Here is an 18,493-nt window from a genome sequence, read left to right as displayed (position 1 = left end):
ACATAAACATAAAGTATAACAAAGGGAGACAAAAGAACGATGAATCGCTCTGAAGGTTTTTTCAAAATGGAACCCTAATCACCCATTAAGGCGGTAATAAATTATCGATCAATAGCTGATCATAAATCACTCGGCTGAGCTAGAGATGGCTTGTTCTGTCAAGGGTATTAGCTTTTTACTGAACTTCAAGATATAAAACCTGAAAAAGTGCGTGCTTTGAGTTATGAAGATTATTTCGGAGTGAATGATTTACTTTCAGCTTCATTTAAATAAGCGACATTTAACACTCGTCTCAAAAGGGCTAATATCGCTGTTAAGCTCCTCGCCCACGCTCTTTGTAAGTGTTCTGATACAAAAGAAGTAAGAAATGACAGATAAAAAGAGACACTTAAAATTCTTCCGTTCTGAAAGTTGGGCCCGCCTGAGGGCATTGCTGTGTTCTGAGTCATATTTATTTAAATCATCCTTTAAGTCCATTATAAAGATAAAATAAACCGATCAACATTTTACATTGTTTAATTCTATTATGATAATTTTTAATCAGACAGTTGACGGGAAGAAAGAAAGCTTTGACCAACGGACATTGTATAATCACTTTTCTCATCATTCGATTTACATTCCTTCCTTTTGATTGGTCATTTGGGCATTTGCTTATGTGTACATTAGCTTTGCTCTACGTCATTTAGCTTTGCTCATGCGCGCTGCCGTGCACCGAAAATAGCATTTCTCTTCGGCTACGCAATACTCGCACGCCATCCTGAAGGCAGGTAGCCTGCAAACGCAGACGTATTTCCGGCTCGTTTCTCTTTCCGAAGACGACAGTCGGAAATACGTTTGCGCTCGCAGGCTAGAAGGCAGGTTCGAGCCAGAAAAAAATTGTTAGAAAAAAAAAAATCACTAGTCGAAATAAAAATAAAACACTTATTGAACTCGGTTTTCACTAAAAAGGGGAAAGCTGATTGTGGAGGGGGGAGGGGGATAGCGGTATGCAAATCTGCCGATCCCAGCTATTTTTTTGGCCAAATCCATCAATCCGCCACTATTTCAGTTCAAACCTAAATCCGCATTACTTGAAAACTGTGTGGTGTAGTCCAAAGTGATCCAACCTCCGTTTAGTATCCATCAATCAGAGCTTCCTAACATGAATCGAAGAGTCTGGAATACGGGCCAAAATTCTCAGCCAATCCGCGATCCGCTGTATTTTTTAAATCCGCGGAACCGCTCAGTATAACGCAAATTAAAAGCTGACGTTTCGGTGGCTGTTTAAGGCCAAATCTGTCAACCTAGTCGCACTCTCATAATGATCAAGCTTGCAAGCAAAAGCTGCGATTCATGCAAAGGACAAATTTCGTCTGAACGACTAGATGCTTGCAAAAATAGAAGAATAGAGCAACAACTGCACAAGCATCAACAATGCAATGCGCTTGTGAATTAGTTTAAGTTCGAAACCGTTATTCACAGCTGGAATAAGAGCTGTTATCCTTGCGCTTGTGTTTGACCGCTTCAAAGACTAACGTGCTAGGTATGACGTCGCGTAGCTGAACTAACTAGGCTTAAGCTCTGTTACGTCGTAGATGTACTGACCACTGATACATTTGCATTCCAAATTAAAAGAGGTTTTGTCAATCTCGAGCTAATCTGTTTTTTTTTTTAATTATAATGAATTTTATTGATCATAACCGTCTCGGATCCTCTCGTAAGCGTAGGCGACATTAAGAACAGTGGCCTCGTCAAACTTTCTTCCCACAATCATCATACCAACTGGTAAGCCATCACTGAAGCCGGCGTTGATTGACAGGGCTGGGTGGCCTGTGACGTTAAAAGGGCCAGTGTTTTGACAGAAATCAAAAGCCGTTCCTGAAAAAAAAAAACCCAGCGCGGATTAAATTGAAGCCGAACTGTACTGCTGTTATAGGCCCCAATAGAAAAATTCAAGTGAGAAATGAAAGTCAGTTATCTCAATGAATACCAAGCGGCGTAACCAAGCAACCTAGTTTCCCGGCTTTCTCACACGATTGGTTCTGGAAGGATTTCAAACGGGGACATGAACGACGTGACGTAAAGCCTAGTACCCAGGCGTTCCCTTCCCGCTTATCGATTTGGCGCGAAATTTCGTGACGTCACCAAATGCACGCCAAACCGTTCCCAGGCCCTTACGTGGACCTCGCGCTCGCCCGAGAGAGGAGGAGAACGCCTAGGGACTAGGCTGATGAACGACGTGACGTAGCACTTACTGATCGTTAGATCGAAGAATCTCGCTCGCGATTCGCGTTTGGAACTTAGAGTTCGCTCGTCTAACTAGTTTGCTAATTTGATTTGACAGGTCAGTTATTCTCTCTTAACGAAATCCCTTTTCTTCCGTCCTTGTAGGTCCTGTAGCCCTTTGTTCAGTTTACTTGTCGTCTTAAGGAGAGGGGGCTCGCCTAAGAAAATAATTTGAGAATCATTTTTTTCATCCTCTTTGACAGCCCTCTCACATGTCGTACCGGTGGAAGTCTTTGGAGAAGCTCTTAGTAGAACATAACTATAACAAGCAACCTAACGTGAACTTGCTAAGGTTACCAGTTTTCTTTTCCATGTCTGTCTCTTGCAGATCCCCTCTCCACACCCATACACATACACTCAGCCATTCCAAAAGGTAAAGAGAGGGCGACCAACCCCCCTTTACGCCTTCAAACAGCTAATGAATGGTCTTTTTGTTCTTGACTTACCAAAATCCATCTCGTCCTTTTCCACTGCTTTAGGGGGCTTCTTGATAATTGTTGGCAAAACCAGAACATCGTAACTTTCAAAAACTTTGTCATATTCTTCACACAACTTGCGCGCTAAATTGACCGCTTTGCCGTGAAATGCCCCATGGTAGTTCTCGTGCACAAACGCGCCAAGCATGAGGGTGACTTTTCCAGGAGCAGCTACATCATTTGCGCGGGTTTCGAAGCCGCGACCGATCGCTTTTTGAAGACTGGTGTCGACAAAGCCCCTTGCGTCAGAATTAAATCCTACAAAATGAAATAGGATTAAATAAATTTATGAACATTTGTATTTTAATTTGTGTCTTACGCTGATTGCAATGAAGGAGTTTTCAAAAAATCATTTCATGAAAAATAGTACTTTGCTAATCACCTCCGAGTTAACCTATAAGAGCGTGCGGAAAGCAATATTCACTTGTGTGGTATCTACTAAACTGAAGCGTATACGCTTTACTTAGTGTAAGAAAGGATATTTTTTATTAGAAAATGAAGATACATTTTTAATCCAGGCAAACAATACTCGCTTCCTTTATAGATCAGTTTAAAATAGTCGATCGAGATATGGGAGAAGAAACACAATTTGGTACTTACCGTGAATTAGTCTATAACCACCTTCCATGCACATCACGTCACATATTCGAATTCCTGTCAATAAACATAATGGAACAAGTTTGATGTTGTGAAAATGCGGACGAACAAGCAAATGAAGGAAGGAAGGACGGACAGACGGACGCAGTGAAAGAAGGAAGGAAGGAAGGAAGGACGGACTCACGGAATCACGGACGCACGGCGCACGGACGCGTGTACGCCCGCAAGGACGGCTTAGGACGCACGGAAGCACGCACGCGGGACGAACGGAAGGAAAGAAGGAAAGACTCACGGATGCACGGCACACTGTGCGCGACGCACAGAAGGAAGGAAGGAAGGAAGGAAGGAAGGAAGGAAGGAAGGAAGGAAGGATAGGAAGGAAGGAAGGAAGGAAGGAACTGATAAAGGAAGGAAAAATGAAATATATATGGCTCAATCAGGGAACTATCTTTGGGAGTCCTTTTTTAGAGAAACAAGAATCGAAACATTGATCAGCAACAGAACCTTACCGTCAAAATGCATCGGAACTGACACCTCTTCAACACTGGCTCCCCGAGTGGAGAAACGGCCAGCAGCTTCCTTCACAAACGCCATAATCTTCGTGTCAGCTCCTGGCATCTCAAACCCTTCCCGAAGAACACCAATACGTACTCTGGAAATATCGCCAGTGAGCTAAATATAGGAAAAAGGTAAAGGTTAAGGTGATTGGCTTAAGTAAAGATAGGGTAGAGTATATCTTTCGTAATTGGTACCATTCTCTGTTGTAGTGAATCAATGAATACAATAGCAAAAGTAATTTATAGGAAACCCTAACTTCGGGGGTGCTCTGTTGTTTAATACAGGGGTGGTAACCGTTTAAAACAGGTTCCCATAGAATGGGGGTGCTAATTCGAAGGGGGGGGGGCGCTTATTCAATAATTTTTGTCTTAGAAGGGGGGCTTATTCGAAGGGGGCGCTTATTTGAAGCTGGGCGCTAATTCGAGCATTTACGGTATGTGGTCATAGATTATGTACTTTTAATGTGGTGTGTTTTTCCCCGAACGTAATGCCCACCTGGCTTACTAATATTTAGTTACGTACCTGACTGATGTAGGAAGTTGGTACGGAAAGGTCACGTGGCTGCCTTGGATCTAGGTCCCGATCCCCATCCAGTCCTGCAACAACCTTATAAGGGCAAAGTCGACTTAAGTACCGACGCAACTGATGGTCCACTACAGGGAAAATACCATTTGGAACTCGGAAAACACTCGTAAATAAACGGATTAGTTGGTGCAAAAGAAAGGGACTGTTTACCTCATAAAGAGACTGTAGTCCTCATATAGGACTCTATACCATGCCATAGAAAATACCGAGAAAATACAAGTGACCCGTGGGATATTCCATAGTATACCACTCGAAAGCGTTGCATAACTAGTATGTATACCTCATAAAGAGACTGTAGTCCTCATATAGGACTGTATACCTCATAAAGAGACTGTAGTCCTCATATAAGACTGTTTACCTCATAAAGAGACTGTAGTCCTCATATAAGACTGTTTACCTCATAAAGAGACTGTAGTCCTCAAATAGGACTGTATACCTCATAAAGAGACTGTAGTCCTCATATAAGACTGTTTACCTCATAAAGAGACTGTAGTCCTCATATAAGACTGTTTACCTCATAAAGAGACTGTAGTCCTCATATAGGACTGTATACCTCATAAAGAGACTGTAGTCCTCATATAGGACTGTATACCTCATAAAGGGACTGTAGTCCTCATATAGGACTGTATACCTCATAAAGAGACTGTCGTCCTCATATAGAAGGCCCTGTTTGGGGGGGGGGGGGGTATGCGTTTTTCCTTATCCCAATAACTTTGAGGGCAGTTATTCCTTACCCCTTAAGTTACCAAAGCTCTTATCCCTTTTATTTCAAATTTCGTCATCCCTAAAATTGCGATGTTATACCTTATCGCTATAATAATTTTGTGAGTTATCTCTTTTCCCTAAAACCCCTAACAGGGCCTCTTATACAGCTATTTCAATTAATGTTCTCAAAACAAAGCTTCAAGCTTACGCGACAAGACCGAGAGGTAGTATAGGCAGAAGTAGAGAGCTACTTCATGCGCTGAATACTTATGAGATATAACGACACGGCACGCATGATTTTATACGTTTTTCTCTTTCTTCAGACATGTGGAAACAAGGTACTTTTAGCCATACTGAACTTAGAAATAAATTACCAGATCAAAGCCATGCAAAAGTGAAAGAAAAGCTATAGAAAAAGGTCTCGTGGGAGACAAAAAATACAAACTTTTAGATTTCTTCTACACTAATTTGCAAAAATTCCAGTGAATACCCAGACCACCATTCAGTTTTTTTCGCATAGGCTTGTAATGCCTCAGTCCGACAACGTTTATTGAATTAGCTGTGGACTCAACAACGATACCTCTAAGAGCAAAGCTACATCTTTGACTGTTCTTGCCATAGGTCCCGTATGATCCAGTAAGAGGTCCACAGGTACTATCCCCGTGTATGGCACTAACCCGTATGTTGGCTTCAATCCCACAATTCCACACGCGGCAGCGGGGATCCTGATGGAGCCTCCTTGATCACCGCCCATAGCTATGTCCACGTGACCTCCTGCTACCTGTGAATTATAAATAAGCAGTGAGTTGAGACCTCAGAACAGTTTTCAGCTGAGTGTCGTAAACCCCAAAAGACACAGACAATCTAGTGAACCAAAGGTCGAAGACATATTTAACATATGTAAAGCGCGGGAAAAGGTGTGCAAACAAGCCAACTGATTAACGGTGATTGGACGAGAAAGTGGACAGAGATTTTTTAGCCAATCCCTACGCGTAGTAATCCAAAACCAAAACAAACGCGAATTATTTTCGACACTCAAGTAAACCGTCAGGTTAAGTTGGTGTTATTTTCACTAACATTTTCATGATTAATGTAGGTTTCTTTAATCCACTCTTCAAAACAGGCACCTGCCATAGGCACAGCGTTTAATTTTCCAACGTATGTACTTCTTGGTGTTCGTGCCCGGAACCGTTTACTCTGACATTTAACTACGATAGAATTAATGCGAGAAAAAGTAAAAAAAGGTGGACAATGATCAACTTGTAGACTACTTGTGGTTTTCGACAGGTTCGGGATCTAAGGATGTCAACGACGGAGACCTCAACAACAGCAGCAAATGTCGCAGATTCGTTCGAAAATCTGACAACAACACCAGGATTAATTTATCCTAAGCTCACCAGCGCCGCCGAACCAGATGAAGAGCCCAGAGCCATTCTTGTTTGGTCATGAGGATTAACAACAGGCCCAGTAGCCGCTGTGCAGCTAGTCGCAGTAAAACACCACTCCTCACAAACAGCTTTGCCGGTAATTTGTCCTCCGGCGTCTAATATCCGGGACACCACAGTTGCATCATAATCCGGGACATAGTCTTCTAGCATCCGGGAACCACTCATCATGGGTACTCCAGCTACAGGGATGTTGTCTTTGATGGCAATGGTCTTCCCTAGGAGTTTGCCGTTTGGCGCGCCGACGAGGTTACAACGCCAGTACCTAGAACACAAAATAACATTTTTTTTTAACTTAACCTAAGCTCAAAAGGGAAGTTTGAATAATATTGCACTCTCGCTTCAAAAATCACTCTGGCAGCTTTTAATCCTTTTGCAGATTAGCCTGTTTCAGGCTCTCAGTAGGTGGGGGAGAGCGATAAACGCGAGTGAGCGAGGAAAAACAAGGGGGACTAAGGCGAGCGAGGAAAGGTTATTGCGCTCCTTAGTCCCCCTCGTTATTTCCTCACTCGCCCGCGGTTTTCGCTCTCCCCCAACAACCGAGAGCCTGTATCAGGCTATTTGCAGACGAGGTCTAACAAATAAGTGACAAACATTTTCCTTGCTTAAATACCCACCACGCATTGCAAGGGTTTTCCTCTGGTGCTGGTCTGTAGCCTCGTTTCCGAGGATATTTTACCGGGAGACTGGGCTCTGTTAACTTGCACAGCGGCTGGTAAGTATTGCGGAGAGCGTTGACAATCGCTTCTGTGGAAAGTTAAAAAAAAAAAAAAAAATAGCGCGATACTAATTTTCCTCAACGCGACTGCCATCATATTTCGGTTACAAACTTCTTGAAAATGAGCGCCACTAAAACATTTTACAGAAATCAACTACGTAGAACATACCCTGGCTTAAACCCTTTGAAGCTAAATAGTGGAAAAGGGGGAAGAGGGAGTGCCGAGGGAAAAACCTATTTTTCTATACCCGTTATTAGGCGAGCACTCTCGACACTGTGCTATCTCTGCTTACGTAAAAGCTACTTTTCAAGAAGCCCTCAAATAAGTAAACAAGGGGAAAGGTAAAATTAAGCTAACAATCTGATCTAAAAAGTTAAAAATCTCAAAAATCTAAGAATCTAGTTATCTAGTATATATTAGTACACTGTACATGTATAATTACAATTTAGAAATGTAAAAATTACAATTATCCTTCTGCTAGCTAGCGATGAGCCGTTGATATCTCCTGCATTGTCCTAGCTCAGTTTGTGACGCGTTACCATGGAAAACGAGTTACAGTAGCTTTTTATTCATTTGTCTTTTCTTAAACTATCGTCTAGGTACCTTGTCTGTCATCTTTTCAAAGCATAGTGAGCTTAAAAACTAACAGCAACATATGAAATAGTCGAAAGATGACCAAAATCCGGGAAATATAGCAAATTTTCGTTCACACCAGTGACGTCATTTCATCACGTGATTAAGGCACTTAACTACTCTTTTAGCATTGCTATTACATACTTAAAAAAACTAGAGGAATAGAGGTTTTTAAAATTAAAGGTAGCATTTGTCCCTCTGAGTGGTAAGAAATTCGGAGGCCTTGGCCCATAGACTATTGATATATCAACAGACTACTTTCAAATATCTTCTTAACTTTAAGACTGTTCACAGCCCTAGCTCTATTTTTGCGTATTTTTTTTCGATCGTTGACCGCGTTGAATGTCTAGACGCCAGCGTATTTTTTTTTTTTTTTTTTTTTTTTTTTTGGTTGGGGGGGGGGGGGGTGCGGCAGGACGGTGGGAAAAGAGGGCCCCATCCCCTCGTGCTTCGCACTCGCGCTCGCTTGGCTCGCTGTTTTCTCACACGCGCGTTCTTTTGCGACGAAAAAAATAGAGAGGCTGTGAACAGTCTTTCTTTTTCCAACAAGGTAGGTTTTCATTGGTGTAAGCTATTTACCTTGGTAAGCAGAAATATCTTCTTCTTTGATAACAAATCCCATTCGTCCAGATAACGCCCTTATTTCGTCGACGCTTGGCTCTCGTATTAATGATTCTACGGTAGGGTTTGTGGCCATGATACTCTAAAGGAAAAAAAAATTCAATACTCGGTTTGTGGCCATGATACTCTAAAGGAAAAAAAAAATCAATACTCGTTTATTTCATCGTCGTGTGACTAAGGTCACGCTTTGCGTGCTCTGTTGCATGCCTAATCATTTGATGACGTGTAAACTCATTGTGTCACGCAAAGCCTACCTTTTCAACGCGATCGAGCGAGCAGTCATATTTGTAAAATAATACTCATCAAAGCGCCATTATGAAACATGTTCATTTGCTTATGGCTGTGTAGGATTGATTTCCGGCGTGATTGAATCGGACTTTGTCTCGTTGTTCGCAAATGCTTTGAGGTGAATTAAAAATTAGCATAGTGGTTTTTAGTGTTTATTATTAATCAGGTCTAAACAATAGCATTGATTATTCCTTCATTTTCGATCGGCGTTAATTAGTCGAGTTGTAGTTAGAGTCCGTGATTCATCATAATGGAAAATACCTACAAAGAGACTTCAGTAAAGACACCGAGCACTCAGCAACTTACCGAGATAGCCTCGCAACTGGGATACGATTTAGGACCGGCTGAAATCCAACAGTACAAAGGTTAGTTTGTGTCGTTTGTACTGTAACTTTAGTTGTTTGGCAAAATCAATTCGAAATTCAACCAGACAACGTTGGAAAGGTATCCAGAAGTAATGCTATTGCTGAGAATCACAAGACGAAAGCATGGAAGCGTTCATCATGGCAAATTGCGTGACACGCGCGTGACTCTGCGTGGGAAGTGTGCGCGATGTAGCAGCAATGACTAGCAATGCAATCGAAGGTATTAAATATAACCGGAAATATAAATACAGTTGAACCCCGATAATTCAAACTCGGTTATTTTGAATTCCCCGTTATTTCGAGCTTAAACTAATTTTCCTTGGATTTGCCCTTCAGGAAGAGGACATGGGGGTTTGCGGTGTTGCTAATTTTTTTATGCGGTGAATAAAATCCCATCCCGCGGTGTGCGATGTTTGTGTTTTTAAACCTACGGTGTTCGGTGAAACGAAATTATTGGCGGTGTTACGGTTTCTTGTCTGACACTTGCAGAACTAAATTTAGCTCTGCTATCTTCGTTATCCGTCCTTTATAATATTAGCATACCGTAAACTTCCGGTTATAAGCCCCCCCGCTTATAAGCCCCTCCGGTTATAAGCCCATTATCCTGGAAACAAAAAAATACATCCAATTATAAGCCCCCCCGGATATAAGCCCCCTCTTCCAGATGACTGTTATGAGTAGGGCTAAATGTTGCTTTATTATGCGTTTTTAACTAAAAAACGTATTTCGATCAACACTCCCGTGGCTTGTTTTGAAACGTTTTTTTCATTCCGCTTATAAGCCCTCCCAGATATAAGCCCCTCCGCTTATAAGCCCACCCTAAACCCCTTACGAAGTTGTATAAGCCCAGGGCTTATAACCGGAATTCTACGGTATAAACAATGGAAGAATTTTTTTATTTTCTATTTGCGGGCCCAAGAGAGGCCCGCAACCCTAATCTTGATAGTGACCAGCGGATTGCGTTTTACGCGTGCGCGCCACGTTAATAAAAAGCGAACAGAAAACGGAAGTTGAAAATTTTGTTCTTCCACTAAGAACGATCGGAATGCGAAAAATGTGTCAATCACGACAGTTTGTCGTAACACCGGAAGAGAAAATCTGTTCTCCAAGAACGATTGTCACATAAGATCTAGGCTTTTGTCACATTGAAGATTGCAAACATTACAATTTGCAGACTTGTTTTACGGGTGTTGCTTTTGCGAAAATTTGCTCTGATTGTATCACGCATAAACCACGGCAGAGCGAATGATTCCAACAACGGTTGTTCTCGAGAAATTGGTTATAACACTGACAATATAGCGAGTTAATCGACCGAGGAAAATCACATCTCAATTCACACCGCGTGCTCGACTACAGTTCACTAAACTGTTAATCCGACAAAAAACAACTATGACTGGTTCGCGGCCGGTTAGCGGCAATTAAGCGTGATTTATCATTAATCGCGCCACGTTAATAAAAGGCGAGCACAACATAGCGAGTTTACCGACTGAGAAAAATCACATCTCAATTCACACCGCGTGCTCGATTATACTTCCCAAAACGATAAAAGCATGCATTCCTTGCGTGACGCGTTACTCGGGATAATCGTCTTTTGTCCATTTAATCATTTATTTCTAGACACAGTCACTGCCATCTAAAATTGCGCACTCTCGTACCAGTACCTTTTCTAAGTGCGCCAAGGCCCGCACTTTCTAACCTATGGTTACCACTAGTATATTTTACAAGGTCAACTTTATAAGGTATCTACTGTACCGACAGTCCGCATAAATTCGCTTTAAATTTCTGGCAAAAAATGTTTTAATTTTTAAAAAAGGCACGTTTAAATAAAGGTGTCCGTCTTATAGGGAGTTTAGTTACAGTAAATTAAATTAGTGAAAAACGGTAGGGGCCGGACCAACACCAGGTGTCTGTCTTAAAGAGGTATCCATCTTATAGAGGTGTTCGTTAAAAGAGAGTTGACTATATATGTTTTTTTCTGTTTTCGATCGACAGAAGTTATATCTGACTCGGTATTAGCAACTTATCAGCGACTAAACGAAATACCAGATCATAAACTACCGGTGAAATACCCTCGGACTCCCGGGTATCGACCGGCTGGGAAGGATAACCCTTTTAATGCATGGTAAGTTGTAATGTAAAAATCGCCGAGTACATTTTGGAGATCACGTCCTGAGAGTTCTAACCCTCCCTCCCCCACCCCTCCCCCACAAATGAAAATACACCCGATCGCGAATCAGTTAGGTCCTGTTTATATGGAGTAGAGTTGTCCCAGGTAGAGGGGTACCCCCTCCCCCGAGCTATCTTTTACAGAGCGTTTATATGAGAAAGTTGTCCCTGTTGACCGAGGCAAAACTTGGCCAACTTTGCAATTTCTCATATTAACAGCTCGCAGCTATTTATAAAGAAACGTATGAAAAGCTCTCTCGTCCGGGGTGGCTCGGTATGGTAAGTAACCCCTGGGGGAGGGGGTACTCCCATCAATTTCGGATAGGGGTGTGCCGCAAAGGTTCTTACACCCTGACCCTATTTAAGGATAAAGAAAGCGAAAATTGATACCCTTTTTAGGGCCCAAACCCGAAAAATGACACCCTATTTAACGGGTTGGAGAAGCGTTCCGTGACGACCCAAATAACCGCCAAAAATCGCTTTACTAATACTTGAACGGTTAGTTCAGTTAAGATCCCTTTTCCTTTTTAAGCGATGACGTGAACTGATGACGTCATCGCTTTAATGCAGGCACCCGATCGACCGGATCCGTTTAGCGCAATTGAACAGAAATCAAGTTTAACTTAATAACAAGAAATCGCCGCGTACAACACAAAAGCAAAATACTCCCGTGCAGTTAGAATGGAACACTACAATGTATAAACGAAAGAGGCTAAATTTTATATGATGGGATTTAGTAGATTTAGTAGACAGAAATTTTTTAATTTCTAGAAGATACAGGGCCGCTGTGAGCAAGAGACCGTTTGACCTTTCTCGCAGCTTAAAAGCTAGCTCCCGCGTATCGTATGTCCTTTATCGCAAGTCACGCTATAATATAACGTTAACTTTGTTGAGTCAACATAGGGAAATCTAAAAATATATATATAAAATAAAATATTACTGTTGTACAATTGAGTAACTGTGATCTACGAAGAAAATGTATTTTTAACTTTGCATCCTTGAGCTGTGAATTCATAACTACTGTATTTATTTGAATTCCATCAGATCCTAACTATGCTATTTATACGATCACAAACATTGCTTGTTAGGTTTAAAAAAATGTAAGCTGCAGTTGGATAACAGTCTTAAAAGACCCCTTGTGAAACGTCATCGCTTCTGCATGTATTACATGCCGTTTATTCGTTTAGCTGGGCGTTTATTTCAGCTGATAGAATGAAGGTACCCTATCTAAGGATCACACCGGGAACACAATGCCAAAAGGAGCAAAAATGATACCCTATTTAAGGACCGAGAACCTAAAAAACCATACCCTATCCCGCGGCACATACCTATATAGCCCATATATGGGAGTACCCGCCCGAGGGTAACTCTTTCTACCAGGGACAACACTCCTCCATATAAAACAGGCCCTTCCTTTAGCTAAATTTACTTATATAATTTTTCAGGTGCAACTAAAAAGGACACACAGGTTTCCAATTGCAAAAAAAAAAATAAAAAAAAAAAAATAAAAAAAAAATAAACAAGAATTCGATCGAATTCTTGACTTGGGGCTAATGCCCGAGTAAACATATATGTTAAATTCCAATCTCATCCCGCCTGATCGTGGGTGATAAGGTTTTTACCCTTGTCATACAAGGTACTGGAGGTGTGACATCGCAGGCGCACCAAGCGGTAAACTCCATGGAAAGACAGTCGCCATCAAAGACAACGTTTGCGTTGCGGGTGTTCCCATGATGATGGGTTCCCGGATATTGGAAGGTTATATCCCGGATGTTGACGCGACTGTAGTTACCCGGATATTGGACGCTGGCGGACGCATAACTGGTAAGGCTGTCTGTGAGAGCTTGTGTAGCAGTGGAGGGAGCTTCACTTCCGCAACGGGTCCCGTGGTACATCCCCTTGACAACACGAGAATGACGCATGGATCGTCTTCAGGATGTGCAGCTTTGGTAAGAGGAATGATGAATGATAATGGTTCTTGTATAGCGCATTTACAGAGCACAATGCGCTTCACAATTACAGTAACGGGACGAGATCCGACATCCTCATATCAGGTGCCTTTGGCAGTTGCTATCCGTCCATATATATGATCTCGTCCCACCACCTAACCCATGGATACATGTGAATAGGCCAGACCACAACACCGGGAACTCCGTGCCCTACGCTTTGCGATAAGAAATATATGTTATTTGCCGGCTGGGAGGTCCGTATAGTGAAAAACTGCGACCGAGGTCTTGAAAATGCTGCCCGAAGCCGCAGGCCGAGGGCAGCATTTTCAAGGCCGAGGTCTTGGTTTTTCACTATACGGACCGACCCTAAGCCGGTAAATAACTTATTTATTTTTTTCCTACTTTAATGTGTTTGATTAAAAAACACCTAAAAAACCTACAAAGACTTTCTTGCCAAATGTGTTTGTATTTATATACGCGCGCATCCAATGTTGAGTCGATCGCCATAAGCTACGGCAAGAGTAAATAATGATCTGTTTGCTATAAGAGCTTACTGCCAAACAAAATAAATTCACTACAATGAACAGTACTCAAGGAAAATTTCATCTGAAAAAAAAAAAGAAAAAGAGCATCTGAAATAATAGAAAAGCAATGAAGAACAGAGCAATCAGCGAGTTGCGAAACACTTTTAACTCCATTTCGGCTTGTGAGTTCTTTAGTTAATTAAACTTACTTTTCGGACTGGAAAGCACTTAGCTATTTACATTTGTATTTAACGAGTCAAAAACCTCTGTGTGATTCCCACAGTATTCTGTTTTGACAAAAAGTATGCGAAAGTGAAACTGAATGAAGCTGAAATGTGTAGTTTGGTCGCCTGCACAGTGACGGCACAATATTGCGAGAATTATTAAATTTGACTGTTTTTTAATAAAGCATCTCATTTTCTTGAATGGCGATAAGCAGTATTCGGTTTTGGAGAAAAGTAGCAGAGAAGCAAGGTGTTTGAAAGGATAAATCGAGTCTGTAAACCAGCGACTTGCAGCTAACCGCAATGGCGTGAAAATCAGTGCGAATGCACAAATAACGATCGGCAAACCACGGCCATAAAACTATAACTTCATTTTGTCACTAAAGAGAATAAATACTCGCCTTTTGGAGAACTTCAAGGCCTTTAATTCCACTGCTAATTTTCCCTTTCAAATTTACAACGGTTGGTGAGCAACTACATTGATTTAAATCATTTTGGAGAGTAAAACTGTCATATGGGTTCGTTCGTCTCGCCGCGAAATGAAACTCACGAAAGCGTTACCGTGGCCCGTGGGCAGAGATAGGAGAATCTTGCCCGCGCTAATAACCAATCAGATTGCAGGATTCGTTACCGTGCCCTCTTGGAAAAAAATAATGAATGTTCTTTAATTAAACGTCTCCTTGGCACCACACCACTGAAGATGCAGGAGGCGGGGCGTACGGTTTATTGTACTTATCCAAAAATACTAAAACATAGATCTGACTATTCTCAGACGTAATTGCAAAGGCAGCACGTCAGTTATTTCAATACCCTGAGTGTTGGTCCGGTCTGGGAGTCGTAGCCGAGACCTTTCGCACAACAGTCCGGCGCTTTACCAACTGCAGTAACCGATAGGCAGTTAGGAACTAATGGGCAAAACAACCCGCGAATCACGGGCTTATCTTAGTTTCTTTTGCGAGTTTTCATGGAGGCAGCAGGGCGTAGCAGTCGGGACTCCTTAATGAATTTCTGTTTAAATTTGCATTGCAAAATTTGGTTTTTATTTTGTTTACAGTGTCTCTTATTTAAAAGCATACGCATTTTCAGGTGGCAGGAGGTCACGTGGACATGGCTGTCGGTGCAGATCAGGGAGGGTCAATACGTAATCCATCGGGGCGCTGCGGCATTGTGGGATTGAAGCCCACTCTGGGGCTCGTGCCATACACGGGCATCTGTCCAATGGAGTTAACCCTTGATCACGTGGGACCCATGGCGAGAACTGTGCACGATCTAGCATTATTACTGGAGGTTTGTCTGATCTTGCAAATTGTTGTTGTGATTTAGATCATGATATCGATGTTTTCTTTGTAAATAGGCCATTTCCGAGTTACCCTTTGCCTCTGTTTCAAAACGAGTCTACGTGCGAAACTGTTCAAATGAAAATGAGTTCGATTTGCATGAAAATTGACCTGTAGGTAAAACTCATTTTCATATGAATGGTTTCACACTTAGACTCGTTTTGAAACAGAGGCAAAGGGTAACTCGGAAATGGCCTATTAAATTTGATTAGCTACAGGAATCTAATTCCACAACTGCCTCATAGGATATAAAAAAATATATACGAATTCTACAATAGACTGCGTTGCCGGCGTTCGAAGGGGAGAGAGAAGGGAAGTTCGAGCGCGAAGCGCGATCGTTTGTTTCCCTTCTCCCTCCCCTTTGCACGCCGGCCACGCAGGCTAAATTTACAAATGTAATTTAATTAGTTCTTTTATCTATAATCTTTGTCTTAAAAGTTATTGCTGGTTCAGACAATGGCCTCGATTACCGCCAGCCAGAAGGACTGCAGGTACCCGCGTCTTACACGAATCAGGTGAATCAGGTGCAGGCTAAACTGTTTGTGTTCCATGTTGGGCGCCGTTGAATTAATAAACGGATTGTTTGTCGTTAATTTTAACTCATTCTCGTACGTATGAACAGTAAGATTTCTTATTTAATAGACCAGGATTCTGTCCCCTTGGGGTTCCCTCAAAATGCCTATACGGTTATCTGCCGCCCAACGGGGTCGTGACTTTGGGCCCCCGATCTAGAATGGGGCATCTATTTTAGAGACGATTCCTAGAACGGAGTATGATATTTCAAACACATGAAAGTTTCAAATTATCAGCAGCCAAAACAAGGTGTTAAAAATTGATCTCTTTCTAGAACGGGGTATCATTTTGAATGCAAATTCTTTCTAAAACGGGGTGCTACTACGGAGACCCAGGCAGCACACTGTTTTTAAATATATAATAATAATGTTTAATTTGTTCTTTTGTAGTTGACAAGTGTAATCTCCCATCTGAGACTCGGGCTTCTCGTGGATTCTCTCGTCCCCAGTCCGAACCCGACGTCGACAAGTTGGTCAAGGAAGCCGCTGAGCAGCTGGCTTCAAGAACGGGCGCAACTCTACGAGATGTCTCCGTTCCTATGCACTTAAATTGTAAGTCTTTAATATATAATGTAACTCTTTTGGAGCAGAAATGGCGCAATGGAGAGAGCGCTTGCTTTCCACCAATGTGGCATGGGTTCGATTCTCGGAACCGGCGTCGTGTGGGTTGAGCTTATTGTTGGTTTTTGTCTTGGCTCAGAGTAGGCTCTTACCGATAGTGCTAGCACTTTTTTGGCATTATTTGGCTTCGCGAGCATTTTTTTTTTTTTACATTTTATCCCACAAAGCACTACTAGCATTATTTTGGATTTTCGACTGACTATTTGTATAATTTTGTGTTAAAAAGCACAATCTGACTTTGTTTATGGCGTCCAAAGATGCATTTTGCCCCCATTTTTGTCAAAAGGAGCCGAGGAGGCCTGGGAAATAGGTTTGATAGGTCAGCGGTTGCCTTCTAAAAACCCAGTTTATCACACTCGTTCCAAGATGTCGTCATCCACGTTGTCATCGAGAAACAATGGAAGTCAGCCAGCCAAGGCAGAGATAGCTTGAGAGCGTACTCTGACATCAAACATTGGTCATTATATTTTGTTGTTGAAAAATGTAACTGAAAATCTGAAAAATGTAATATTCTAAGATAAAAAAAAAAAATCGGAAAAAAGTGAGCATTTCTATGTAACCTACGAGCACTTTTTTAAATATAAGCATTATTTTAGCTTTTTTTTTTGCAAAAAACAAGCACTGCTTTAAGCATTTATTCTTTTTTTACGAGCACTATCGGTAAGAGCCTAGCTAAGAGGGGTTTTCTCTGGGTTCTCCGGTTTTCCTCCCTCCACAAAACCAGCACTGCTAAATTCAAATTCAATCGGGAACAGCGGAACGATGAACAACTCTGTGAAAGTGCCACTGCAAATTCCCATTTATTATTATTTTTATTATTTTATTACAGGAGCCATAATGATTATGGCTCCTGTTTATTATTTATGATCATGAGAGGGACTGCGAGAGTATGATGTATTACTTCAAAGCACTCAGTTGATGTCGTGAGACAATAGCGAGACACCTCATGACATATTTATACCACGTAACACTCAGTTCATGTAGAATACTACTGACTAAACAGCACTGCGGTTAGCCTAAATATCTAAATAGCACTCCGGTTAGCCTAACTAGCACTCCGGTTGGGCTACTTTAGCTTGGGTTGCTTGCGGTTAGCTTTTATATTGAGTTAGGATTTTTATCTAGACTAATCAGATAGACTCTTGGTTTTAGGCCATCGTAACTTGATTAAAAATAAAAAAAAACAAACAGCGGTGATAAACATTATGAAAAATCGCATTTAACTAAACTTGACGTTTCGTATGCTAAGCTGCATACATTTTCAAATTATGACCGTTAAAAATTTTGGCAACTATTTATATATTGTAATAAAAGGGGTCTGGAACCAAGACTGAGACAATTGATCTTCAGCAGTAACTTAATAAATGTGATAACATTTCAGTTAATAAAGCAACAACCTCTCACTGCCGACATTTGCATTTAACGAGGGTTATTTCATGATTGACACATTTTCTTTTGTTATTCAACAACCTTTATTTAACTTACAACCCTAATGAATATTAACTATCTGAAAGTCCGGGGAGGGCTTGATAATGTAGCAGGGAAGAGCGGGGCTTATGAATTGAATTTATGATTATTAATGAAGGATTTATCTGTATAAATCGCTCCTATCAGGGATTTATCTGTATAAATCCCTCCTTTCGGGGATTTATACAAATAAAGACCTCAAACGAAGATGTTTCTGTATAATTTGTTAAACCTCTCATTAATTTTCTAGACTACGACTAATCTTTTCCTGACCAAATCAAAACCTTGCCTGGACAAATTAAACTTTACATTTCTAACGATTAAGTTTTGAAAGCAATCTAATACAAAACAATTTTACCTTATAGGCGGCCCAAAC

General features: G+C 41.4%; 1 protein-coding gene and 1 pseudogene across 2 annotated transcripts in view; one reads left to right on the top strand and one right to left on the bottom strand.

Annotated features, from left to right (window-relative positions):
- Positions 1–1,631: 1,631 nt before the first annotated feature.
- On the bottom strand, positions 1,632–9,540 carry LOC144660602 (urethanase-like). Its single transcript, XM_078521268.1, has 10 exons — positions 9,199–9,540; positions 8,563–8,686; positions 7,249–7,378; positions 6,584–6,896; positions 5,767–5,967; positions 4,419–4,502; positions 3,848–4,010; positions 3,342–3,395; positions 2,712–2,999; positions 1,632–1,857 (listed from the first exon to the last, which is right to left on the bottom strand). Exons 2-10 carry the CDS (start codon positions 8,678–8,680, stop codon positions 1,667–1,669), a joined length of 1,542 nt encoding a protein of 513 aa, XP_078377394.1. The 5' UTR covers positions 8,681–8,686; positions 9,199–9,540; the 3' UTR covers positions 1,632–1,666.
- LOC144660605 (urethanase-like) overlaps positions 8,895–18,493 on the top strand; it is a 16,794-nt pseudogene continuing 7,195 nt past the window's right edge. Inside the window, exons 1-7 of the transcript XR_013572119.1 lie at positions 8,895–9,010; positions 9,110–9,257; positions 11,250–11,379; positions 13,060–13,372; positions 15,207–15,410; positions 15,898–15,972; positions 16,420–16,581. The product of XR_013572119.1 is annotated as an urethanase-like (transcript). The remainder of the gene's footprint in view (positions 9,011–9,109; positions 9,258–11,249; positions 11,380–13,059; positions 13,373–15,206; positions 15,411–15,897; positions 15,973–16,419; positions 16,582–18,493) is intronic.

Source organism: Oculina patagonica, chromosome 7 (assembly GCF_052425735.1).
Source record: "Oculina patagonica isolate OP01 chromosome 7, crgOcupat, whole genome shotgun sequence".
NCBI lineage: Eukaryota > Metazoa > Cnidaria > Anthozoa > Scleractinia > Oculinidae > Oculina > Oculina patagonica.
The sequence above is the reverse complement of the archived record's forward strand: the minus strand, read 5'-3'. Positions and strand labels throughout refer to the sequence as shown.